The sequence below is a fragment of the Daphnia carinata genome, chromosome 6, assembly GCF_022539665.2.
Source record: "Daphnia carinata strain CSIRO-1 chromosome 6, CSIRO_AGI_Dcar_HiC_V3, whole genome shotgun sequence".
In the NCBI taxonomy this organism is placed as follows: Eukaryota; Metazoa; Arthropoda; class Branchiopoda; order Diplostraca; family Daphniidae; genus Daphnia; species Daphnia carinata.
Window position 1 is genome coordinate 5,121,214 of NC_081336.1, and position 24,720 is coordinate 5,145,933.

Sequence of the window (24,720 nt, forward strand, 5' to 3'; positions counted from 1 at the left end):
TGTCAGGAGAAATGGCGCCCTTCAAAAAATTGTAGAAGTTACACACTCATTCGTTATCTTCATCACTTGATTAGGTATATCCCCTTTCCTACCATAAGCGCCATGCTAAAACGGGTGTTTTCTAAAATCTAAATAACATACGTTGAGCCAGTTGAGCGAAATCACCGATAAAACGACGGTAGTAAGATGCAAGACCGAGAAATCCTTGCAACGATGTAAAATTTGTCACAAGCATTATAGTCAATGCGTGAACCTCTGGGCGGATACTTTCTGCGTCAATCACATGTCCCTAACGAGACACCATGGTTGCCCCAAAAACAGATTTCTCCGGTATTCAGTGTCAAATTAGCGCTCTCAATGGCTGTCAAAGCTAGCTATAAACGTACCAAGCGTTCTTCGAACGACCTACCAAGCACCACGGCGTCATTCAAGTACACCAAACATATGCAGCACTCGCCCTTAGTGTGCGAACACTAAGGGTTTTGGAGACTATTATGAATAGGTCTTATGGCGGTAGGTGCCTAGCGCAAATGGAAATACAGGACAATAAAAATTCATATTTTATTCATGCGAGGAGATATTTCCCAGACCCCACGATTACTCTATTAAATAGGGTATTCGTTAAATCAAATCCCCTTTTAGTAATATTACTGGCGTGTGGACGTTTGCCCCCTTCGGCAAATGCCCCCAAGGAAGGTGGACGATTGCCCCCCCCCCCGCACGCCATAACAGTTGCCCCCCTCCCTAACTGTTGCTTCCTAACAACAACAAATGCCTCCTCTCCTCTGTGAACCATAGCCCCTATCAAGTAAGTATTGGAAATTGAGAAATATATCGGCCTTTAATTTTCAATACAAATTAAGATAATGTTTGTTTTACAATTGTGTTTAAAGAAAAACAGAGAATCAGGGGGATGTAAAAGATAGTGGAAGTTGCGGATTTCGGCGAGTTCGGCGGCTATGTCTAGTTATTGGTGAATCGCCATCATCGGAAAGGTGATGAAGCAGTCTTCCAACGCGAGGTGAGTGGCGACGTGCGGCTGAAAAGGACGTTTCCTTTGTTGAACTGGCCGTGACAACAGGCATGGGAGTAGGGTTTACATAAGACCCAGCCAAAAGAAGTCGTCTTGGATACACCGTGGGTCTTTTCCCAACGGGAGAAGAGTTAGAGACACGCCTATCAGCATCTTGCTGGGAAAATAAACCGGTATTATTTCTTGTGTTAGAATAATAATATATTGTTCTATATTTACGTTAGGCTCCGTGAGATTCCTAGATAATTTCAGAAATTCCCGTAGGCTTATGTTCCCTTCAATGACATCAGTGTCCATTTTTTTCAACCATTTCGTCCCTTTTCCGCTGCCGCAATAGTTTTGGCCTAGTGGAGCGCCTGTCTGCTAATTCGGCCTCATAGTCCCGAAATTTCGCATTTGCGGCTTTTTTGAGGAAAGCTAATAAATAATAAGGTAAAGTATTATTAAATTGTAAGGTTAGGTGATTATTCTTTACTTACACAGAAAGAGAAGAACACAACACAAAGAAATCCCAAACGTTGAGATGCGAACCTTCCATGCGTTTGGTTAACCATGAGTGCCATGCGTCGACCAAATTATTGGTCCAATGTGACAACCCGAAAACGCTGAAGACTTTCGGAGAGACCTCGCCGATCCAGTACTAGAGGAAGTAGGCGTTCAGTTTCGTAATTTCTTCCTAGATTGCTTTAGTTTCCCGCCGGAGGTCATTTTCATAGTGCTCTTGAATATCCTAGAAAAAGTTTCACTCTTTACTTGTTTTGGGTTTGAATAGAAATAACAGGAACTTACTTCGTATTCTGCCAAGTTCCTATTTGCTGGTAAAAGAGCGAGAGCGATGATTTCCCTTACGTATTTCCTGATTGTTGGATGGTTGGAGTACGCATTTTGAAGGCCATATTTCTGCACCCTTCTCTATACAGCCTAAGAATTCAAAGTAGGTAATTAAACACATAAAAAGCAACTAGTAAATCAATACCTGCGAATAGTGGAAGAAACCGCCGATAGCTTCCATGAAAGGCTGCAGTTAGAGACCCCCCGATTGCTGCCTCATAGACCTCGATATAACTGGCACGCTTCAAATGCATCATTAAGAAATAATAAAAGTAAAATGTAGCATCCGCTTAAAACAAAATACATTATAAATGCATTACCAGTATTCAGGATATTATTGTATTAAATCAGCAACTTCCTGAACCGTCTCGGGGGTTGGTGATTGTCGTCTGCGCTTGGCCCGCTGCATCCTACGTTGCATTGCTTCGCCGTATCCGATATGAACGGCTTGATGCCTAAAATAGCAAACCTTTAAATATCTTAGGAATTTTTAACGTACAGTGGCTAGATACTTACTCAAGACGAACGGCATCGAAAAGCACTTTAGGTCGTTTACGATCAAGTCCGATTGGATCAACGCACGCGTTGACTACGGCAAGCAATTGCTGTTCTTCTGCTTCTGGGGGATGATTGTGGTGCTTGTCTCCCTGCCTGAAAAACCGTCCAGATTCCATGTCAAATTTAATCCCGGCGTGGCAACCACCGTTGGCGTTTTTTGTGGTTTTTGCAGTGGTAAATGATGGCATACCCTCTGCAAAGAAAGATAGAAATGAAATATATTTGATTTTTTAATTGGTTCATTATTTCAAATAAAATTCGTCCTGCATCCTCTTCTGCAAATGGTAAACAAAGCCTTTTTTGGAATTGTAACAAGCTCCATTATATTTCACCCCTTTAACTGGTTCGATAATAGGATACTCGTCTTTTTCAAAAAGCATTTTGGTTTGACGCGAGAGATAGAAATGGGAAGATGCGTTAGGCGTGTCAAAGAAGACAAAATTGCATTTTTGTCTTTTTAGTAAGTATATATACTTTTCAAACTCTACCTCTTTTTGCGCCATACGGCAAAAATCAAACGGGCATAAAGCGGAAACAGGTCTCTAGAGAACGTGATGGTCTGGTTTCGCTAAACGTGTCTACGGCTACGAAACGCTAAAATAACATTGTTTGATTGTTTTTATTTGAAAACAAAACCGTAGGTTTGGCAGGCTATATCCCTGTTTTACAGGTAATAGGCCAGTTTTTCACAAAATATAACATTGCTTACAGTACCATTTCCCCCTTTAATAATGCATGTGACCTCTTTTGGCATCAATCGCGGCCTGGCACCTTCTTCGAATACTGTATATGTATTTGGATAGTGTCTCAGGTGCAATTGAATGCCACGCATTACTAAACACACAGAGCAAATTTGCCGCCGATGTTCTGGGAATTTTTTAAATCGTGAATTCTAGCAGTTACCAGACCTGCTCGGTTGGATTAAGATCTTGACTTCGCGGTGACCAAACCATAGGCTGTAGGATACCTGAATGAAAATAGTGTAGGTTAAGCTAAAATTAATAACTACTTTATCTACGTTATTCCATCATCGTTTAAGCATAAATTTTGTAGTTACAAAAGTGGAACCTTATTACCTTAAGTAACAACAACCGTGTAGTTGTATACCTTTATCCTTTTTTCCGGTAAACATCCCCTGTATAGTTTTGAAGAATGTTTTGGATCGTTGTCCTTCTGGAAAACAAAACTCTTTCTGGTTAAGGAAAGTCGTGCTGGGACAGCCGGATGGATAAGGATATTATTATAGGCCTTTTTATCCATAAATTTATCAATTCTTTTTAATATTCATACGCCATTTTCGCATATTTCCCCCAAACCATAATAGAGTCACAACCGTGTTTGATGGTATGCACAATACAGTGCTTGTTGAAAATTTCAACATATTATAAAATATAAAGGTTTCCAGGCGGGGCTGGTAAAAGAAACTCAGAGGGCTATTTCCACAATATTTCTTGGTGGCTGCTTAGAAACATCCTCTCTTTGCATCTCATTCAGTCACGCCGAAACGACGTCTTTTGACAACTATTAAGTATCTTGTCTTCTCTCCGTATTACTTACATACATTTTGTGATCCGCCAATCATACCTTCTCCACTTGTATTTGTTCGGTAACTATTTCTTATATTAAGTTGTTGATTCCATGTGGTTTCCCTCAAGCTGGAATTATTACATGTCCTGTATAAGGAAAGTACATAAACCTTGGCCACACTAATCTGGTATCGGCAGTGCTTGCTACATCGCTCTCTCGCCATCAGTCGAAAAAACTCGGCTGTTGCAACCGAAAAGGCAAAATTTGCTTTCGTCGGTAAATAATACCTAATAGTCATTTTAATAAATGGGCGTTTCAGCAAATTTTACGTGCTTTTAGTACTGTTACGGTAAGCCGTGTGTTTTACTGAAGAAAGGAAAGGGCAGCGTTATAGACTAAATTGCAGGTGTATTACCGCGAGGGGTAGCCAGATACTCCTTAGAGGTCCCTCTTAAATTCTCCAAAAAAGATCTTGGACACACACACACACACACATACACACACACGTATATCCAGCACTTATCGGTCACTGAGTCCGTAGGTCGTAAAAAGGACGACTTTCTTAGTCAACCACCAGTCTCCACTCCCACGCGACGATGTCTCACCTTTCCCACAGGGAAGGGAGGAAGGGGTTTAGGGATGAGGACTACTCCATTTGGCACTACTTTAATAAAGCTGACGAGGTATAAATTTAGTTATGGCGGGGATAGTAGGCGCATAACAGTACCTTAGCCCACTGTGGTGAATGTGTATATCGTTGATTGTTTAAGTAACTAAATACACATGTGAAAATCAACTTGGTTGTATTGACAGTACACGTTAAGATGTTGCAACATTGCACATAGTCACGGTGTAAGCTTCTTACTAGGCACAAGTAGCTCACGTTTTATATAGGTGAAACAGCTCTGCTTGTGGATGTGGATGGTGACGTGGATTGTGGACGTGGGTGTTGATGTGGTTGTAGACTTTCTCTAGTGCATCACGTGATGGTAGCGTGATGCTGAGGTGCCTTTGGGTGGCATGGGATTGGAGCTGTCATGTCTAGTTGACGTGCGGGGTGGGGTGCTGGTGATTGACAGCTAGCGTCGATGGTTGAGGAGTTAGCCTAATCACATTCCTCCTTGATTTAAAGAATTTGCTTGCAAGTTAACAAATGGAGGAATATTTTGTGAAAAGTGGGAGGTACATGGTGATAGATAGGATGGAAAATGTTGTGCATGCCCTTTTTACTTTTAACCAGAGAGTTTGACCTATTTTGACAAATATTTCTGAATGTTCAAAAGTGTGTTAGCAAGACAGGTTGTTTGGGTGTTTTTCTTTTAGACTTAGTTCACTTGTGGGGTTGATCACGTTCAATCTTCCTTTGCGCTTGGTTCTTTTTTTAAACGACGTTTAATTTTGAAGTCGTGATGCGGTATCCGTATCCAGTCGATACTGCCCTGTGGGTGATGGTGGCTGTAATTTTCCATCATCCGGATCGTCTTTATCGGGGGCTCCAACCAGCTGATCGGGACCTCGTTTTTTATTTGTTTCATCCGGCTCTAGCTCTTGCAGACTCTCCGCCGCGAAACTTTGGCTTCCAACGCTCGTGGGCTGAAAATCATTATTATAAGTAAGCATTGTAGTTTCTTTTCCTTTCTCGGTTTGGTATTTCTTGTTTGTTTCAAATAGTAATCATCCTGATTATGCTCGCTACCACGATATATACTCAATCCGCATCGCTCGGATCCTTTGGTGGTTGGAGTCGGATGAGGGTATTTATCATCCCACTTCCTCAGCGTTACTTCGGGAGCAGCTTCATGAAGAATTCGATGGTCTCATGGCGTTGCGGGAACTTTCTCATTAGCCTTGCTTCCTTCTTACAGGTGATCCTGAATGTCGGCTAGAACCATTCGGCAGAGGATGATTTGATGTTTAGATGCCTTCTTTCTTCTTTGATGAAATACAGTACTTTTATTTTGTAAACTGTTGGAAAACCGTCTCTTTTTTATGAATGAATGGATGAATGAAGGGAAAAGGGCAAGTGTGTTAGTAATTATGTCTGATTTATTTCTTTCATTACATGATTCTACTCAGACTTGCCGCGATCGCGATCAAAAATTGATCGCCGATCCGATCTTCGCTCAAAAAATGATCGCCGATCCGATCTTTTGAGAAAGATCGAAGATCGGATCGGCGATCCCAAAAAATTAATCGCGATCCGATCTTTTTGAGCGATCAAACGTTTCACCATCTAGCTGTCGTTTTTGCAGTCGCATGGATCTCTTTCACTACTATTTTTGCGAATGCCAATTGAGGGAAACTGTTTAGTGTTCACCCTCAATGGCCGTCAGTGACTGTCGCTGTGACAGCCAATACTAAATTCGTTAAATAGTGTAAATTTCAGCGTTAGATGTCGCACAAAAATGATCGGTAAAAATGATCGGAAAAATTGGAGGTCGGAGAAAAAGGCCCAGACGAAAAAGGCCCAGACGAAAAAGGCCCGCGAAAAAGGCCCAGACGAAAAAGGCCCATACGAAAAAGGCCCACTTTTTTCCAAATTCAAAAGTGGGCCTTTTTCTCCATTGGACTGGGCCTTTTTCTCCGCTCAATTTCCATTTTCTTACAAACTTTATGTTTGTTTCGAAAATTGTATTTCCCACCTCCTATTCCGTGGAATTTGGAATGTACAAAGGTTGCTGAAACCGTGATTTTCTTTAAGGTTTGCAGAGATCAAACAATGTTAGCGTTTGTACGCTAGTTAATCTTTGATTATTTATTCGGTTGCAATCTAATTTCGAATTATATTAGTATTTATATGTTGCTAATATCCCGTTTAATAAAGTTCATTTTTCACAATTTTTGTTTATTGAACTACCATCGCTTTTTTAAATATAATACAAAAAATAAATGTTTTTCGCACTTAGCCTTGTTCTGTCCACCCTCTTTCATTATTCCCCCAACCCCCAGTCCATCTCCCATATAGCTTCTTTTTGTCGATACTTATGCCATAGGTAAAGACCACTGATTCGTTGGGAATACGGAAACTGAATGAGTTCCGCGGGGCTTTTGTGGTTGCTGGGAACAAAAATATATGTTACCACGAAGACTAGTTTATTATCATTAACATTTGATAAATAATGTTTATAGGAATAATATTACAAACTTAAATTATCGTCTGAGGCAAGGACCAAAACAAAGATTATGTAATTCAATATTGATTCTAATACCATTTATTCCTTATACATTTTCAATTCTTTTAACAATTACAAAGAGCCCAATAAATATATTAAAATCATAACCTATTGCTATAAGTAATTCTGTTCGTTCTTCGTGTCCTGTTTTCACCTTTTGCACATTTTCAAGCAGCTATTGATTACCTAATTACACATCACATAATACATTGAGATATAAGGAAGCTTTACACTTTACGTTAACAAAGCTACTAATAATGACAAATCAATTTTCTACCATGACGGACTTTTTTTTTATGAGAGTCTGTTATTAGTGAAGACACTAAACCTTTTTAAATGAATCTAAGATTTTTTTTTCAAATTTTCCACGATCATGGAAGGCATGCCAGTGTATTTTTCTATAAAACTATCACGACATGGCTGCACATGAAAGAACAAGAGTTTAGCTCATCCATGAGTCAGTATCAGTCTTTCATACGGTAAATTTGCCTTTTTTCTTTAGTTTATTCACTTTATGTTCTTTCTTTTCAGTTTTATTTTTCTTAATGTTGGCTTTTCTCTTTTTCTGTTGTTATTCCTTTCTCTTTTCCTTTTCTTCGATTCGTTCAGCGCAATTTATGTTACTTTCTGATTTGATCTCGTTCATTAATTGATTTGGCAAGCAATTCCACATAGTCTTTTACCTATTGCAATACAGAAAGGTTAAAAGTTTTGAAGATCTTACAAATATTTTTGTCAAATTGAAAGTTTACCTGAAAACCTTCAGCTATTTGCAGAGCACCATTTCATGCCTGTTTTTCTTCAATGCTTCTTGCATTCTCAGCTTCAGCTTGGCCTACCAAGATATTCATTTTTGGTTTAAGTTTTATTTTCTTTCATTTTAATCGTTGCCACTTCTGGATATAAAGTGGTCTTTTTCAGAATGGGTGAGGAATTAGATAGTTCTCCAAAATCACATTTGCTGGAAACTAGGCAGCCTTCACTGTTAAAAATTGGTGTTGCCAGTGTACTTGCTAGTCTTGGTTGAGGAATTTCTGTTTTAACAAACTCTGAAAGACCAGAGGTTGATGACACAGATACTGCCTTGGTGGCTCGAGCATGTTTGGCAATTCAGGACCTCTTCTTCTTACTTTTTCTTTTTAATTTCTTCTTCATTCCCTCTAACTTCCGTTTAAATTGGATTTTCGTTGTCTTATCAGACAATTCCAGCTTTTCCCCTGAAAATCAATGGAATAAACTGGCCGGTCTTCCTTAAATGTAAATGTTAACACATACCTGTTAAGTGTGAGGCGTTCATTCAGTTTATGTTCTTTCTTCTCAGTTTTCTTTTTCTTAATGTTGGCTTTTCTCGTTTTCTGTTGTTATTCCTTTCTCTTTTCCTATTCTTCGATGCGTTCAGCCAACTTCTTTTTACTATCTGATTTGATTTCATCTTGTTTCATAATAGATTTAGCAAGCCATTCCACATTGTTTTTTACCTATTGCAATACAGAAAGGTTAAAATTATTTAAGGTCTTACAAATATGTTTGTCAAATTGAAAGTTTACCTGAAAACCTTCAGCTGTTTGCAAAGCATCTTTTCATGCCTGTTTCTCTTCAATACTTCTCACATTCCAACTTCAGCTTGGCCATCCAAGATTTTCACTTTGGCTTTGAGTTTTTTTTTATCGTTGCTACTTTTCAATCTAAAGTGTTCTTGTTCAGAATGGGTGAGGGATTAGATAGTTCTCCTAAATCAAATTTGCTGAATACTAGGCAGCCTTCGCTGTTGAAAATTGGTGTTAGCGGTGTACTTGTTGGTCTTGGTTCAGGAATACCTGTTTTGACAAACTCTGTGGGATCAGAGGTTGATGACACTGATGCTGCCTCGGTGGCTTGTGCAAGTTGGGCAATTCAGGACCACTTCTTGTTATTTTTCTTTTTTAATTTCTTCTTCTTCAATTTTTCTAACTCCTTTTAAGTTTGGTTTTCATTGTTCTATCAGACAAATCCAGCCTTTTCCCTGAAAATAGATGGAATAAGCTGGCCCGTCTTCCTTAAACGTAAACATTAACACATACCTGTTAAGTGTGAGGTGTTAGCTGCTAGACATTCTTCCTGTTCAACACCAACCTTATTGCTATTGAGATCGTCAACTGTAGATACACTTTCAATTGGAATGTTGGTCAATAAGCTAGAAATCATGATTTTTTGGGTTCTCATTTCCTATTAATTTTGTTTAGACGACACTTTCAAGTTCTTGTTTTCTCTTTTTCCATTTACAAAAACTGCCTCTCATATTATAACCTTTAAACTTTATTATTATATACCTTGATTTCTCAACATTATCACTGATCACTCCATAGATCAAACTATACGAAACAAGTCTATTGTTATTTTCTTCAGGGAACGGCATTTTCAAGTCAAATCTAGCGTCAGGACGCCACAAACAATGGCGGACGGTTTTTAACATAAAATTTTTAAAATTTTTAATTCTTTTATTACAAATTCAACAAAATTTAGTTCCTTTGTATAACAATAATAATGAATTATAATAATAGAACAATAACAAAGGAACTAAATTTTGTTGAATTTAATAAAGCTTTAGCTAAAAGTTTTAATAACAGCTTTCCACCGTCCGCCATTGTTTGTGGCGTCCTGACGCTAGATTTGGCTTCAAAATGCCGTTCCCTAAAGAAAATAACAATAGACTTATTGTTTCGTATAGTTTGATCTATGGAGTGATCAGTGATAATGTTGAGAGATCAAGGTAAATAATAATAAAGTTTAAAGGTTATAATATGAGAGGCAGTTTTTGTAAATAGAAAAAGAGAAAACAAGAACTTGAAAGTGACGTCTAAACAAAATTTGTAGGAAATGAGGACCCTAAAAATCAAGAGCCTTATAAAACGCGAGGGTCCATTGACATCGTCGCTCTTAAAAAGCAACTCTCTCCTGAAGAGTTTTTCATTGCTAGCTTATTGACCAACATTCCAACTGAAAGTGTATCTACAGTTGACGATCTCAATAGCAATAAGGTTGGTGTTGAACAAGAAGAATGTCTAGCAGCTAACACCTCACACTTAACAGGTATGTGTTGATCTTTACGTTCAAGGAAGACTGACCAGCTTATTCCATCCATTTTCAAGGAAAAGGCTGGATTTGTCTGATAGAACAATGAAAACCAAACTTAAAAGGAGTTAGAAAAATTGAAGAAGAAGAAATTAAAAAAGAAAAATAACAAGAAGTGGTCCTGAATTGCCAAACTTGCACAAGCCACCGAGGCAGCATCAGTGTCATCAACCTCTGATCCGACAGAGTTTGTCAAAACAGGTATTCCTGAACCAAGACCAACAAGTACACTGCTAACACAAATTTTCAACAGTGAAGGCTGCCTAGTATTCAACAAATTTGATTTAGGAGAACTATCTTATCCCTCACCCATTCTGAACAAGACCACTTTAGATTCAAAAGTGGCAACGATAAAAAAAAAAACTCAAAGCCAAAGTGAAAATCTTGGATGGCCACACTGAAGTTGAATGCGAGAAGTATTGAAGAGAAACAGGCGTCAAAAGGTGGTCTGCAAAGAGCAGAAGGTTTTCAAGTAAACTTTCAATTTGACAAACATATTTTTAAGATTTTAAATAATTTAACCTTTCTGTATTGCAATAGGTGAAAAACAATGTGGAATTGCTTGCTAAATCTATTAAGAAACAAGATGAAATCAAATCAAATTGTAAAAGAAGTTGGCTGAACGCATCGAAGAATAGGACAAGAGAAAGGAATAACAACAGAAAACGAGAAAAGCAAACACTAAGAAAAAGAAAACTGAAAATAAAGAACATAAACCGAATGAACACCTCACACTTAACAGGTATGTGTTAACATTTACATTTAAGGAAGACCGGCCAGTTTATTCCATTGATTTTCAGGGAAAAGCTGGAATTGTCTGATAAGACAACGAAAATCAAACTTAAACGGAAGTTAGAGGGAATGAACAAGAAATTAAAAAGGAAAAGTAAGAAGAAGAGGTCCTGAATTGCCAAACATGCTCGAGCCACCAAGGTAGCATCTGTGTCATCAACCTCTGGTCTTTCAGAGTTTGTTAAAACAGAAATTCCTGAAGCAAGACTAGCAAGTACACTGGCAACACCAATTTTTAACAGTGGAGGCTGCCTAGTTTCCGGCAAATTTGACTTTGGAGAACTATCTAATTCCTCACCCATTCTGAATAAGACCACTTTAGATCCAGAAGTGGCAACGATTAAAATGAAAGAAAATAAAACTTAAACCAAAAATGAAAATCTTGGTAGGCCAAGCTGAAGTTGAAAATGCAAGAAGTATTGAAGAGAAACAGGCACGAAATGGTGCTCTGCAAATAGCTGAAGGTTTTCAGGTAAACTTTCAATTTGACAAAAATATTTGTAAGATCTTGAAAACTTTTAACCTTTCTGTATTGCAATAGGTAAAAGACTATGTGGAATTGCTTGCCAAACCGAATAATGAACGAGATCAAATCAAATCAGAGAGTAACAAAAATTGCGCTGAACGAATCGAAGAAAAGGAAAAGAGAAGGGAATAACAACAGAAAAGGAGAAAAGCCAACATTAAGAAAAAGAAAACTGAAAAGAAAGAACATAAAGTGAATAAACTAAAGAAAAAAGGCAAATTTATCGCATGAAAAACTGATACTGACTGATGGATCAGCTAAACTTGTGTTCTTTCATGTGCAGCCATGTCGTGATAGTTTTTTAGAAAAATACACTGATATGCCTTCCATGATCGTGGAAAATTTGAAGAAAAAAATCTTAGATTCAATTTAAAAGGTTTAGTGTCTTCACTAATAAGAGACTCATAAAAAAAAATCCGTCGTAGTAGAAAATTGATTTGTCATTATTAGTAGCTTTGCTAACGTAAAGTGTAAAGCTTCCTTATATCTCAATGTAGTATGTCATGTGTAATTAGGTAATCAATAGCTGCTTGAAAATGTACAAAAGGTGAAAACAGGACACGAAGAACGAACAAAATCATTTATAGCAGTAGGTTATGATTTTAATATATTTATTGGGCTCTTTGTAATTGTTAAAAGAATTGAAAATGTATAAAGAATAAATGGTATTAGAATCAATATTGGATTACAATAGTCTTTGTTTTGGTCCTTGCTTCAGACGATAGTTCAAGTTTGTACTATTATTCCTATAAACATTATTTATCAAATGTTAATAATAATAAACTAGTCTTCGTGGTAACATATATTTTTGTTCCCAGCAACCACAAAAGCCCCGCGGAACTCATTCAGTTTCCTTATTCACAACGAATCAGTGGTCTTTACCTATGGCATAAGTATCGACAAAGGGAAGTTATAAGGGAGATGGACTGGGGGTTGGGGGAATAATCAAAGAGGGTGGACAGAACAAGGCTAAGTGCGAAAAACATTAATTTCTTGTATTATATTTAAAAAAGCCGATAGTAGTTCAATAAACAAAAATTGTGAAAAATGAACTTTATTTAACGGGATATTAGCAATATATAAATACTAACGTAATCCGAAATCAGATTGCTAACGAATAAATAATCAAAGATTAACTAACGTACATACGCTAACATTGTTTGATCTCGGCAAACCTTATAGAAGGTAACGGTTTCAGCAACCTATGTACATTCCACTTTCCACGGAATAGGAGGTTGGAAATATATTTTGAAAATAAATATAAAGTTTGTGGGAACATGGAAATTAAACGGAGAAAAAGGCCCAGTCCAATGGAGAAAAAGGCCCACTTTTGAATTTGGAAAAAAGTGGGCCTTTTTCGTATGGGCCTTTTTCGTCTGGGCCTTTTTCGCGGGCCTTTTTCGTCTGGGCCTTTTTCGTCTGGGCCTTTTTCTCCGCCAATCGAAAAATTGATCGGCGCGGCAAGTCTGATTCTACTTCCCTCCCCCTTTCTTATATGTTTGACACTTTCATGTGATGTGAATATTTCTGTCACCAAATGTAAGGAAAATTACCTTGTTTACCAAAAAACTTTTTTTGTTGTTGTGTACAGTATTCTAAGTTTACGACAAGGTGTGCTTAACATTTTATGTGAAGGAATTATTACCGTCACCTAATGTAACGGAAAATTTACTTGTTAAAGCAAACTTATTATTTTATTTTTTTCATTTTTTTGATGCAACCAAACACCCATCATTCCAGCAGTAGTCCTCTAAGGGAATGATGGATGTGTCGTTATGGACATTGGTGCATGTTCTTGATGGAACCATAGGGATTTCTTGTTTTTCTACTTTTTTACAAAAATTTATTCTTGTGTTGTGCTAAATGGAATGCACACAATACAAGCATATCCAGCAATTATGGTAAGTGCTATGATACCTACAGCTAACGTGCCATACTTGAATATGGACATCCAGCTGGTCATATCCGAAAAGTTATTTTGGGCTTTATCGTCCAACACCGATCCAGAGAGTGAGTTGGTATTGGATTGTTTAATGCGACCAATCAGTTCAGTTAGCATGCTTAATTGTTCGACGGTACTTGCTTCATACATCGAATGATATTGCGGCAAATAGTCGTACGTCTTCAGAGCTAATTCCTCAAAGGCTTTTATTAGGTTTAATTTTAGGATATGGATGGGTGGCTCCCGTAATTTCTATTCATCATTAATCCATGTATCCATTAATCCATGTTTTATCGTTTAAGTTTTCTGTTAGTTAAATTTAATAATTTTTTTTTAAAGTTAGTTCAATTTTCTGCGAGGAGTAACACGGTAGTGCTCTTACCGTTTTATCCTCATAGAATGGTGTTAGGCAGAACGGATTATCTTTTAACGCGAAATGCCAATCTACTACATTGTAGTTCCACAGCATTCGGCTACTGAGTTCACAGTCGCAGGCTTGCGTTGTTAGCGGTGTCACATATGTCGTTGGTGATCAAATTCTTAACTTTCCATTAACGTAGGCGAACGGGTACATTATGTTCCCTGATGCTGATATAAATGTTTGGTGCTTATGGAATTCTAACTCGAACAAGATGGTCTTATGAAGTAATAGTCCAAATTTGTCGGATGATGTTGGTTGGATGATGGCTGCTGCTTCAGTATCTACCAAGGCTTGGGTTTTCTGAGTACTAAATTCTACTGTGATTCTAATTAGTTTACATATTTGTTTTTTCTTTTCTATTCTGTTTTCGCCTGTAATCTTTTCGAATATTTGGTCCGGCATTTTCTTGCGATATGTCCTATGTTGAGGCATCTATGACAGGTTATAGGATCGTCCAAACTACCACTATCTGATCTTCGTTTTTTAGAACTCACGGGATGGGTGTGGACTCTTAGATCTTGGTCTCCCGTTGTGTGATCTTGTTTTGGAATCACTTCTTTCTCCTTGTCTGTACTGGATATCACGGAATTTTCCGCGACTAGTGGATCTGCCTCGTAACTCGGAAGTGTTCCTATTATAGTATCTATATCGATCTTGCTTGTATGATCGATCTTGCCGATTCCTATTGTACGAGCTATCACTAGATGGCTGTCCGACTTCACATTTAACGCTATTGTGTCTGGATGGATTCCTACCTAGCCAGTATGTGACGGCAATGTTTAACGACGGTTCTTGTCGCCATTTCGGTTTTGTACCTGATAGATTCATTTTCATTAGGCTTGTTTTTAATTCTTCCAATTCTACTTGTGTGTTTTCTAATTCAGCTTCTATGTCTCTAACCGGTTTTTGTGCATCCAGTTTAAACATGGGTTTGGTTCTAATGCCTGTGTGTTGTACGCTATATCTTCTGCTTCTAGTGCTCCTTTTGTGAAATTTTGCCAATTTAGTGTAGAAGGATATTTGCTGTGAAAAAAATATTATTTTGATTGGTGGAAGTAATCCGTTCAACAAAATTTTTAGTAGAACATCATCTTTGACGGCTGTTAGTTCACTGCTTTGGTCGCGTTCTTCTTTTCCTTCTTCCTTATAAATTTCATTGTACGCCTGCGTGATTTTGCATAGAAAATGTCCTACTGGTTGATTTTGAGATTGTTTTACGGAAAATAATTTCGCTTTCTGTTTAGCTCTATCTGCTGGGTGCTTAAAATGTTCTTTTAATGCGGTTCTCTAATCGCTGTACGTCTCTCTCGTGGCTTCTCTTAACCATTCTATGTACCATTGCAATGCTGATCCTTTTAGGCCAGTGGCTAAAAGTTTCTTGATGGATTCCCTGGGCCATTCATGAATTGTTGCTATTGCTTCTGCGTCGCGTAACCATACTCCTATTGGTTGGTCATTCACGTCGCGTCAGGAACACGTTGTTATAACCGAACAACTTTAAATTGTTACATTTAACTCCAAAAAATACGTTTGAAAAAGTGGTTTTTGACAATCCATGATGGTGTCCTTATTCTTACCACGCCAAGCTTAAATTGTTAAAAGTGGAAATAGGTGTAGTGGTGGATAGAAGTAGGTAGAAAAAATTGTAATTAACTTCAAAAAGTCCATTTTGTACTGCAGCAATTAATTTCTAACGTCAACGAGAATAGTTGCGCGTTTACGGTATAAATAATATGCTTGAATAATAAAAACTAATTACTGGTTGTTGTGGTGTATTTTTTTTCTTTCCGTTCATAAATTTTAATACAGATTAGTAAGTATTCCCATATAGCCTTCCATATCACTATGGTGATACACTTTCCGAGTTTTCGAAAATAGATGGTTTTAAACTGATAATTATGCTTAGTTAAAACACAATTGAACCTTCTATTTCTATTTTAGCTATTTTTGAGAAGTCTCGAAGCATGTCACTATGTGCCATGCTCTATAATACTTCCATATAATATTCCATACAATAAAATCCAAATAATAAATAGAATCGAACAAAATATTTATATGGCTAGAATGTATTTACATATGTATTTTTATATGGCTAGAATATGTAAATTATGTAAAATAAAAGAATTAAATAGGAATCTGACCAGTAGATGGCGAAAGCAGTAAAATAAAAAAATCTAACTTTTTTTCTATTTTATAGCTATAGCCATATAAAGTCGTTATTGGTTGTTGTGGTGTGAAAATACTACATAATAACGACTTTATATTACTCCAACATATTATTTATACCTAAGACAAGCAATTATTTTCATTATTATTAAAATTACATTCATTATAGTTGCTGCAGTACAAAATGGAAAGTTAATAGTTAATAGTAATATAATCAAGTTAAGCAAGTAGAATATGACAAATTAATTACTGTATAGTTATATTTTAATCAAATAAGCTTATTAATTAAAAAAATTTTACATTTTTATGGATAGAATGGGTTAAGTTGTATTTAGAGAATTAAATAGGAATCTGGTCTATAGATGGCGAAAGCTGAAAAAGAAAAAAAGGTTAACTTTTTTGGCATATGACCAATTATTGGGAAAATCTGATGCAATCCTAGTAGAAACGGGCAATGGACCCTGTTTCAGCACTTATTTAACAATCCGTGTAAGTCATGTGCACAAAACCAGCAAAACCGCTACGATACCAAGTGCATAGATAAAGACCACTGGTTCGTTGTGGGCTATGCTTTTAGCCCTATTCCTACTGGCGCAGAAAAAGCAAAATCCTTACTCTGATTGTAGTGCCTCTCGCGTACAAAGGCAAGAACTACATGGTAAGGACGAAAATTGAATGAGTTCCGCGGGGCGTTTGGTGGGTGCTGGGAACGAAGATATGGTTACATCAACATGAAGACTTGTTTATTATTAACATTTAATAAATCATGTTTTTAGGAATAGCATTTATAAATGATTTTTGACGTCCTTTGTGTTTTGTTTTCCCCTTATGCACATTTCCAAGGAGCTATTGATAACCAAATTATACGTCGCATACTACACTGAAATTTAAACAAGCTTTGCACTTAACGCTAACAAGTTTAGTAATGAAAAATCAATTTTTCTTATTTTCGAACATGAAAGAACTTTTTTTTATGAGTCTGTGATTAATGCATCTGAGATATTTTTATTCAAATTATCTACGATCATGGAAGGCATGCCAGTTTATTTTTATACAAAACTTTCACATGTTTTGCAAATAATAGAACACGAGTTAGCTCATCCAAGAGTCAGTATCGGCCATTCCTACGATAAATTGGTCTTTTTTCATTGGTTTAGGTTCTTTCTTTTAATTTTTCTATTTCTTAACGTTGGCTTTTCTCTCTTTGTGTTCTTCGATGCGTTTGTCCACTTCTTTTTAATTTCTCATTTGATTTTATCTCGTTTCTTCATTGATTTGTCAAGCAATTCCACATCGTCTTTTACCTATTGCAATACAGAAAGGTAAACTTTTTCGAAGATCTTAAAATTTTTTTTGTCAAATTGAATGTTTACCGTAACACTTTCAGCTCTTTGCAGAGAATCTTCCCATGCCTGTTTCTCTTCAATGCTTCTTGCCTTCTCAACTTCACCTTTGCCTTCCAAGATTTTCACGTTTTCTTTGATATTTTTTTTTTATCATTGCTCCTTTTGGATCTTAAGTGGTCTTTTTCAGAATGGGTAAAGGCGTAATTAGTTCTCCAAAATCAAATATTCTGAGAACCAGGTGGCCTTCACTGTTGCAAATTGGCTTCCCCAGTGTACTTGTTATTCTTGGCTCAGAAATTTCTGTTTTTCACAAACTCTGTATGATCAGAGCTAGATGACGCAAATGCTGCCTGAGTGGTTTGTGCAAGTTTTGCTATTTTGGACGTCATCTTGTTATTTTTCCATTTTTGTTTCTTCATCTTCAATTTGCCTAACTCCTGTTCAAGCTAGGGTTTCATTTTCTCCCTGAAAATAGATGATATAAGCTGGCTGGCTGGCCTTCCTTAAACATAAAGACTAACACACACCTGTGAATTGTGAGAGCTTAGCTGCTAGATGATCTTGCAGTTCTTTCAGGATTGGAAGCATGGTTCCTGATGTAAATTTTTTGGATAGAACTATTGTGGTCAACACCAATCTTGTTACTATTGAGATCTTGAACTGTAGAAACACCCCGAGTTGGAAAATTGGTACATAAGCTAGAAATGAAAAGATCTTCAGAAGAGAGTTGCTTTTTAAGAGCGACGATGTCAATGGGTTCTTGTTGTTTATCAGGCTCTTGATTTTTGGCTCAATTTTCTTCAAACGGAACTTTCAAGTTCTTGTTTTCCGTTTTTCCATTTACCAAAGCTGCCTGTCATATCATAACCTTTAAATTCAATCATTATTTACTTTAGTCTCTTAACATTATAATAGATCACTCTATAGATCAAAGTATACAAACCTACCCTGTTCTTATTTTCTTTAGGGAACGGCATTTTCAAGCAAAATCTAGCTTCAGGACGCCTCAAACTGCCACAAACAATGGCGGTTGCTGGAAAGCTATTTACACCTTCATTAGTGATAAAAACCTCCGCTTGATGGCCCTACAAGCAGAGTAAGGATCCAAAAAATCGTAGAAGGGTAGCGCCAGCAGCCCATGTTATTTTTCTTATGGAGATAACGAACCAGTGGTCTTCATCTATGCCAAGTAAATCCATTCTTAAGACGAGAAGAGCTACCCGTACAGCCCAAATACCTACCCATTAGACACTCAACCCAGCCCTAGTCGGTCATTACTTCAAATGCTAAGATTGTGAAAGTAGTCCTAGTATTGTCTTGTCCATCTAATTCCAGATTTTATTAATTGAATGTTCTTGAAAAGAAAACTACAATTCTGTCCTCTTACACTACTTTCTTCACTTCTCACATGCAATTGCAAAGTTTTTAACAACATTATCAGACACTTTTCAGCCACTTCGTGCACAGAACGCAAATGCCATGGCAAAATAGAATACTGAAACGTTGGCAATCTGATACGTGCAGGACGATTTTACAGCATATTCGTGGTATTTATGCCAACACTGTTGCGGAACTTCACGATTAACTATGGAACGAAGCGTATGTATCCAAGACTAGGATTTAAACAAACTTTCGTACGTAATTACTTTGTGGTAAAAAGGGCAACATTTCCTGATGAAGTCAATATAACCGCACTTTTGTTGGTTACTTAGTTGAATTCGCTATCACTTTGAAATGTTTTGAAAAAAGAACTTAACTGAATAGCCCTAAGATATTGGGATAAATAATTTGAATTAAATTTCACAAAACAATTGTACCACATGACACAAGGTGTATTAATCTACACCCACACATCATTGGAAAAGGTATCAAACTTTGCCTTTAGAAGATTTCACAGCAGCCTGCTGGGCCTTCAGCACTTTGGCTACTATTTTCTGCTCCTCAATCAAGAATGCTCTGACAATCCTATAATTATTTGATGTATAATATTAGTTTTCATACACATCATAAAAAGACTTACTTTTCTCGAACACAGCTGTGACAGAGGCATCCACCATAAGCACGGTAGACTTTCTTTTGTCTAAGTGACATGCGCTTACGCTCATGAGCTCTGGCAGGTCTGATTCCTCTCAAAGTAGTCTTACACATACCACATTTGGGAATCTTCCTTTGCTTCTTCTTGTATTGGTAAACCAGGCGCCCACCAGGAGTTCTTACACTAAAGACAAAATCAGCAAGCAACATTACGTCGAAATTCTTCACGATTCGAATAACATATCAAATTTGTTTACACTACCACGAACTCAGACTAAGGTGATAATTGTTACAGAATAACATTCGCAAGTTGGATTGCGAAATCAGTTTAAGAAAATTGTACTGAGCTAAAAACAACTACGAAAACTTACATGCGACGTTGGTTGCTTGCAGTGTTGTATGAGAGGCGCCTCCGATAAGTGAGACGTTGAGCCATTTTGCCTGCCAATACCAAATAAATTTAAATTTAGTAAGAACCAAACGTAAGGAGTATAACACTTTTGTATCTGGCAGTAGGAAATATGTCTATTTTAGATGGATGCACACCGATACAACTTCCTCATACCTTTAGATATAGGAGGCTCAAACAGGAAAGAAGGGACGAAACAGTAAAAAAGCTAAAGAGAACTGCTCGCCTGTGATTGTCGACCGTCACTTGTTTCGGTGGCGAATTCGACGTTGCCAGAAAGAATAAATTTTTGTCTTTATTATTTATGCGTAGAGTAGTGTAGGTTGTACATTATAGAGGGCTAGGGGCCATAGAGCCGCAAAATGAAAAAATTACAAAAATCTTGAAAATTAAAGTCTAGTTATCAAAACGCAACTAAGCCAGAAGGATCTTAAAATCTAACATACATTAAAACATCTTTGAATTAAGTAAAAAAAACTAATTTGGTTCCCTCATTACCGAGTACTGGCCTGGCCTGGCAGCCATAAAATGAGCTTAGGCTCATAGGGTGAATAGTGAAGAACCAGTGGTGTGCTGCAGCTAGTCATACATGGTCAGATACTATCAACTAATTATGTTGTTTGAATGTTATTGTTTTCTTTGCACACGGTAATTGATTAATACATAAAATGGAGTCTTTGTTAAAAAGTTATGAGCAGCAATTCAGGTATGTAGGTGAAGAAAACAAATCTCATTCAAGTAATTTATGTATTTCACGTATTTTAGTGTCACAACCGCGAGCATCACGGCAAAAACAGCAACACTGAATGGGACTATAACAGGTAGAATCATAATGAAAGTTTAAAGATTACACTGAATAACAAGTTTGATGTGATAGCTGAAGACAAAAAGTCTGTTGTTCAACAGATTGTGAGAGAACTAGAAGAAACAAAAGATATTGTAAGAATTGAACTCAAATTTGTTGAACACACCTAATTCATTCATAAGAGAAACTTTTCCTAGTTGGAGCAGATGGGGTTGGAAGTTCGAGAACTTGATGCAACATCAAAAAACAAATATTTTACACGCATTGAAAGCTATCGCGTTGAACTTTCGCGACTTGAAAAAGAATTCAATAATAAAAGACTTGCAAAATGTGGAGATAGAGAAGAACTGTTTGGAGATGCAGAAGTGGAAGACGCATGTGACCATAACCAGTTCTTAATAAACAGTGAAAAACTAGAAAGAGGAAAAAGTCGTTTAGAGGCTGGCTACCAGGTAGTAGTCGAGACAGAACAGATAGGCAATAACATTCTTGCTGACCTCAATCACCAACGAGAAACCATACAGAGAACCAGAAACAGAGTAAGTTCTTGTAAGTGTAGCTGATGCTTAGCATTAACATATTAACATGTCTGTATAATTTAGTTGACAGAGACAGATGAAGAACTTGGTAGAAGCGGACGTTTGCTTAATCACATGCTCGTGAGAATTATTCATAATAGGCTTATACTTGTTGGTTTAATTTCCATATTTGCTCTTTTTATCATAATTACGTTGTACATAAAATTTAGAGCAAATTCCTAGTCATCCTTATGTTCTGCACATGTTTCGCATTAAAATATACGTTATTGTTGTGCTCACCATTCCTTGCAATTAAAAACTTTTAAACAATTTAAAACTATAACAATCACCTTATTTTGTTTATTTAAGAGGAAAGTGTAATCATTCACTGTATATTATAAGTGCTCGATGTTTACTCGATCTATTCCTACCTAATCAATTTCAATACCAAGACGAATAAAAGACTAGCTGAACAATTTGACGGCACAAGGATTTTTATTTAGAATTAATTAAGTTCCATCGACATCTTGATTCATTTCGATCGCAAGGAGTAGATGGGCGGGGAAGTTGGGGTGTGAGGGGATTTGAAAAAAGAGCTGGGCCAAACAAATGACATAATGTCATCACATGGCGTATTTACGAGTCCATTCACGTGCAAGTTCATTGTATCGTTCCCTATCAGTCTTGTATATCCTGGCAATCTCGGGAACCAGAGGATCATCCGGGTTTGGATCGCATAGCAGAGAACAGATTGACAGCAGCACTGTAAATTCGAAGTAACGAAATTTAAAATTTTTCTTCCACATACCATACAAAAGCTTAACAAATCAATATTTTCTCATTTAAGTTTCAAACCAAAGTCCTAAGTTCACACCACCTTTTTAAAAATCTTATGTGCAAGTAACTACCTTTAGAGATGGTGAGTGCAGGGGACCACTGGGACCTCAATATATCCAAGCAAATGCTACCATTGCTGTTTATATTTGGATGATAGATGCGTGTGGTGAATGCCACCTAAAGTGAAAGAAACGGATATTGAAAAAAACAAACAGGAATTGCAACATCACTTCATACCTTGGGTGGTTTGAATGGATAATCTGTTGGAAAGTGAATGGTGAGAAAGAATACTCCACCTTGGTAGGGACTGTCAGGCTAAAAACATCCCAATAGTCTTAGAAAATTCATATCAATTACATAAGAAAAGATAGTACTTACTGGCCCCATGATTGTGGCCTGCCAATGGAATACTGTTGGAAATAATGTTATAATGAATTGTGATTGTCTCCACTCAACCTACTTAACCTAAATGTTTTCTTAAAATTATCTGTCTACTGAACACAATAAGATTGAAATCATCATTTTTTTTCCCAAATCGCAAGAAACAACTAGTTATCCTTTGCTCGATCTTATGTAAACCATTCTGCTTACAGTCATCTCCGACAGGGCCTGCTGAGCATTGTGCAGGAGGGTCCCGTCCAAGATCTTGAAGTTCCTAGAGAAACAAAGGAAAATTTTTTTTTCTAAAATGAAAAGCTATAACATCACACACTGGAATAATATCACATAAATAAATTTGTCTATAAACTAAAACAAAAGTAAAGGGTAATTATTAGTTGTAGGGTTCTAAATGTCATGTAGCCTAACACGTTTGTTTCCTCATATAATCGAAAACAATAATTTTAAAGAATAGGATGAAATCTGACGGCGACAGAAAGTCTGATAGCTACCACTTTGGTTACCCGTATTGCATGTAAAAATACATTTAGTCACATGCAGACTTTCGCCGAACAAGCCACTTAACATGGCGACTCCTTTATCGCGTTTTACGTTAACGTGATTCCCTCCCAAATGAACATCAAGGATTAAAATAAAATGAAGGTCTAATTTTATTGGAAGCAGGCTTTAAATGATTACACATACCTTATTGATTCTTTTCAATGCCATCTTTATGATATATGTACGCTATACAAGTTTTGCCGAAAGACTAGTCCTTGTCACCACCAACAGGAACTCTTTTTCCAATATGGAGGATAGGGAAGAACAGCGTTGCCAAAGGTATCTTGCCTAATTGAAATCTCTTTGCTTTCTCGCTGCCGAAACCAGAGTGCTGAAACCTTACAACGTTGCGTTCAACCACAATGCGCATCAGCGCAATAACTGCAACGCCATCTAACGAGTGACAGTTGGCTTTTTTTATTCATGGGTGTTCCCACATTTATCTCGTTAAACCCACCTTAGAAGGAACAAAACAAAACAAAACAAAAAACATCAATACTAAAAGTAATGCATAGCTGAAATACTTGGCAACTCATACTGCACGGCGAAGAAGGAAATCTAGTGTGGATGAATCGTTGAATTGGATGTGGCGTTCATGTCCATCGTAGCTTGAGATGTTCATTTAATTCTTTCAACGATATTTCTCCCTTCTTCTGTAATAGAAGAGGGAGTTTTCAAATACTGAGAAACAAAATGCTAATATCTTGCCTATTCTGCAAAACTAAACATCATGCCAAGCTTTACCAGTAAGTTTACACGTCTACTAGGTAAAGAGACAAGACGAGTGGGGCACTTAGCAACGGCTTTCGTTTGACAACAATACCAACAGCTCGATGGCAGGGCTTGTTCGTAAAATTGCAGGGGAAGAGAGGTGGTATGGAAAAACATGTCAACTACCTTCCCGTCTTTTAGCCGTGCTTTATATGGGTCAAAGCCCATCAAGTGGGGATAGCCGCTAATGGTTCGTCTGCTTCGATTAATGTAATCAAACATCAGATCGTGCATTGCATAATATAAACCTCCTCGTTTTGTAGCACCAAGTTTGACAATGTTCAGTGGCCTATCGCAACGCAGTTTCTATTTTCTATGTGTGTGGTGTGCGCCAACTAACGCATTGCGTCAACTTTGCATTTCCCCTTGTTCAATAACATGTCGTACTTTCCTGTCATGTCAAAATGAAAGCTCATCCGTACCTCGGATCTGGACCGCTTTGATGTGCTTATACGAGAAGAAAGTAGCCAAACATGATAATGGTCTAGTACTAAAATCTTCAGTTACTTACGAGCAATAATACGTATGCAAAATGTGTGGTAAATGATCGCGATATAGTTGGAATGCGACATGCGATTGAGCATTTCGAATTGTTTGCTAGATATCAGTTCATTTGGTTTACTACTACTTTTTTTTATCTACTTCACATGTAGTTTGGAATCAAAAGGATTATCGGCAATTAAGTAAGCGCAGAGAGCGGCGACTTTAAGGTACCGAAGTGTCGACAGATGCCACTAAAGACGAGGACTGTCAGTGTCAATAATTGAAAGACAGCAGTTAGCATTTGTACACGTATGATATGTGAACTGTGTAATCAACAGTCTGATCAAAGACGTGGTTCACCCGAAGAGAGAGGATAGAGTACACATTTCATTTGTATGTACATGTAAATGCAAGATGCGCCAGCAATCAATATTACAACAACCGCCGTAAAGAAAACTAAATATAGATCGGCCCCCACTCGAATGTTACAAACACACT

General features: G+C 37.2%; 3 protein-coding genes, 3 long non-coding RNA genes and 1 pseudogene across 9 annotated transcripts; 2 read left to right on the forward strand and 5 right to left on the reverse strand.

Annotated features, from left to right (window-relative positions):
* Positions 1-1,878: 1,878 nt before the first annotated feature.
* LOC130692632 (uncharacterized) lies at positions 1,879-2,802 on the reverse strand (annotated as a pseudogene).
* Positions 2,803-7,461: 4,659 nt separating this feature from the next.
* LOC130692656 (uncharacterized) lies at positions 7,462-9,651 on the reverse strand. Of its 4 annotated transcripts, none has more exons than XR_009001496.2 (6): positions 9,432-9,651; positions 9,183-9,327; positions 8,670-9,124; positions 8,398-8,600; positions 7,875-8,339; positions 7,462-7,805 (listed from the first exon to the last, which is right to left on the reverse strand). It is a non-coding gene; the product is annotated as an uncharacterized LOC130692656 (long non-coding RNA). The 4 variants fall into 4 exon arrangements; XR_009001497.2 differs by having other exon boundaries at positions 8,670-8,882; positions 8,940-9,124; positions 9,183-9,650; XR_009001495.2 differs by having other exon boundaries at positions 7,463-7,805; positions 8,670-8,887; positions 8,940-9,124; positions 9,183-9,649.
* A 1,393-nt stretch (positions 9,652-11,044) lies between these two features.
* Positions 11,045-11,883, forward strand: LOC132088046 (uncharacterized). The gene is made up of 2 exons (XR_009421162.1): positions 11,045-11,497; positions 11,567-11,883. It is a non-coding gene; the product is annotated as an uncharacterized LOC132088046 (long non-coding RNA).
* Positions 11,884-17,064: 5,181 nt separating this feature from the next.
* Positions 17,065-18,488, reverse strand: LOC130692661 (uncharacterized). Its single transcript, XR_009001508.1, has 4 exons — positions 18,374-18,488; positions 17,954-18,294; positions 17,454-17,891; positions 17,065-17,384 (listed from the first exon to the last, which is right to left on the reverse strand). It is a non-coding gene; the product is annotated as an uncharacterized LOC130692661 (long non-coding RNA).
* A 749-nt stretch (positions 18,489-19,237) lies between these two features.
* On the reverse strand, positions 19,238-20,161 carry LOC130692653 (large ribosomal subunit protein eL34-like). The gene is made up of 4 exons (XM_057515794.2): positions 20,026-20,161; positions 19,832-19,901; positions 19,447-19,644; positions 19,238-19,391 (listed from the first exon to the last, which is right to left on the reverse strand). The coding sequence occupies exons 2-4, from the start codon at positions 19,894-19,896 to the stop codon at positions 19,295-19,297; spliced, it is 360 nt and encodes a 119-aa protein (XP_057371777.1). The 5' UTR covers positions 19,897-19,901; positions 20,026-20,161; the 3' UTR covers positions 19,238-19,294.
* Positions 20,162-20,461: 300 nt separating this feature from the next.
* On the forward strand, positions 20,462-21,496 carry LOC130692650 (vesicle transport through interaction with t-SNAREs homolog 1A-like). Its single transcript, XM_057515791.2, has 5 exons — positions 20,462-20,575; positions 20,635-20,690; positions 20,747-20,808; positions 20,872-21,213; positions 21,277-21,496. The coding sequence occupies exons 1-5, from the start codon at positions 20,538-20,540 to the stop codon at positions 21,433-21,435; spliced, it is 657 nt and encodes a 218-aa protein (XP_057371774.1). The 5' UTR covers positions 20,462-20,537; the 3' UTR covers positions 21,436-21,496.
* Positions 21,497-21,668: 172 nt separating this feature from the next.
* Positions 21,669-23,273, reverse strand: LOC130692651 (ubiquitin-conjugating enzyme E2-17 kDa). The gene is made up of 6 exons (XM_057515792.2): positions 23,113-23,273; positions 22,621-22,684; positions 22,408-22,439; positions 22,267-22,344; positions 22,101-22,206; positions 21,669-21,955 (listed from the first exon to the last, which is right to left on the reverse strand). Exons 1-6 carry the CDS (start codon positions 23,134-23,136, stop codon positions 21,816-21,818), a joined length of 444 nt encoding a protein of 147 aa, XP_057371775.1. The 5' UTR covers positions 23,137-23,273; the 3' UTR covers positions 21,669-21,815.
* Positions 23,274-24,720: the final 1,447 nt, after the last annotated feature.

What these genes read in the sequence shown, in the direction of transcription:
- LOC130692653 (XM_057515794.2), bottom strand. Translation starts at nt 19,896, where the DNA reads ATGGCTCAACGTCTCACTTATCGGAGGCGCCTCTCATACAACACTGCA. An exon ending in GCAAGCAACCAACGTCGCAT is followed by an intron (nt 19,645 to 19,831) that starts GTAAGTTTTCGT and finishes TTTTGTCTTTAG; the next exon opens with TGTAAGAACTCCTGGTGGGC. An exon ending in CACAGCTGTGTTCGAGAAAA is followed by an intron (nt 19,392 to 19,446) that starts GTAAGTCTTTTT and finishes AAATAATTATAG; the next exon opens with GATTGTCAGAGCATTCTTGA.
- LOC130692650 (XM_057515791.2), top strand. Translation starts at nt 20,538, where the DNA reads ATGGAGTCTTTGTTAAAAAGTTATGAGCAGCAATTCAG. An exon ending in ACTGAATGGGACTATAACAG is followed by an intron (nt 20,691 to 20,746) that starts GTAGAATCATAA and finishes TTGATGTGATAG; the next exon opens with CTGAAGACAAAAAGTCTGTT. An exon ending in TACAGAGAACCAGAAACAGA is followed by an intron (nt 21,214 to 21,276) that starts GTAAGTTCTTGT and finishes TGTATAATTTAG; the next exon opens with TTGACAGAGACAGATGAAGA.
- LOC130692651 (XM_057515792.2), bottom strand. Translation starts at nt 23,136, where the DNA reads ATGGCATTGAAAAGAATCAATAAG. An exon ending in AGGCCCTGTCGGAGATGACT is followed by an intron (nt 22,440 to 22,620) that starts GTAAGCAGAATG and finishes TATTTCCAACAG; the next exon opens with TATTCCATTGGCAGGCCACA. An exon ending in ATCCATTCAAACCACCCAAG is followed by an intron (nt 22,207 to 22,266) that starts GTATGAAGTGAT and finishes CTTTCACTTTAG; the next exon opens with GTGGCATTCACCACACGCAT.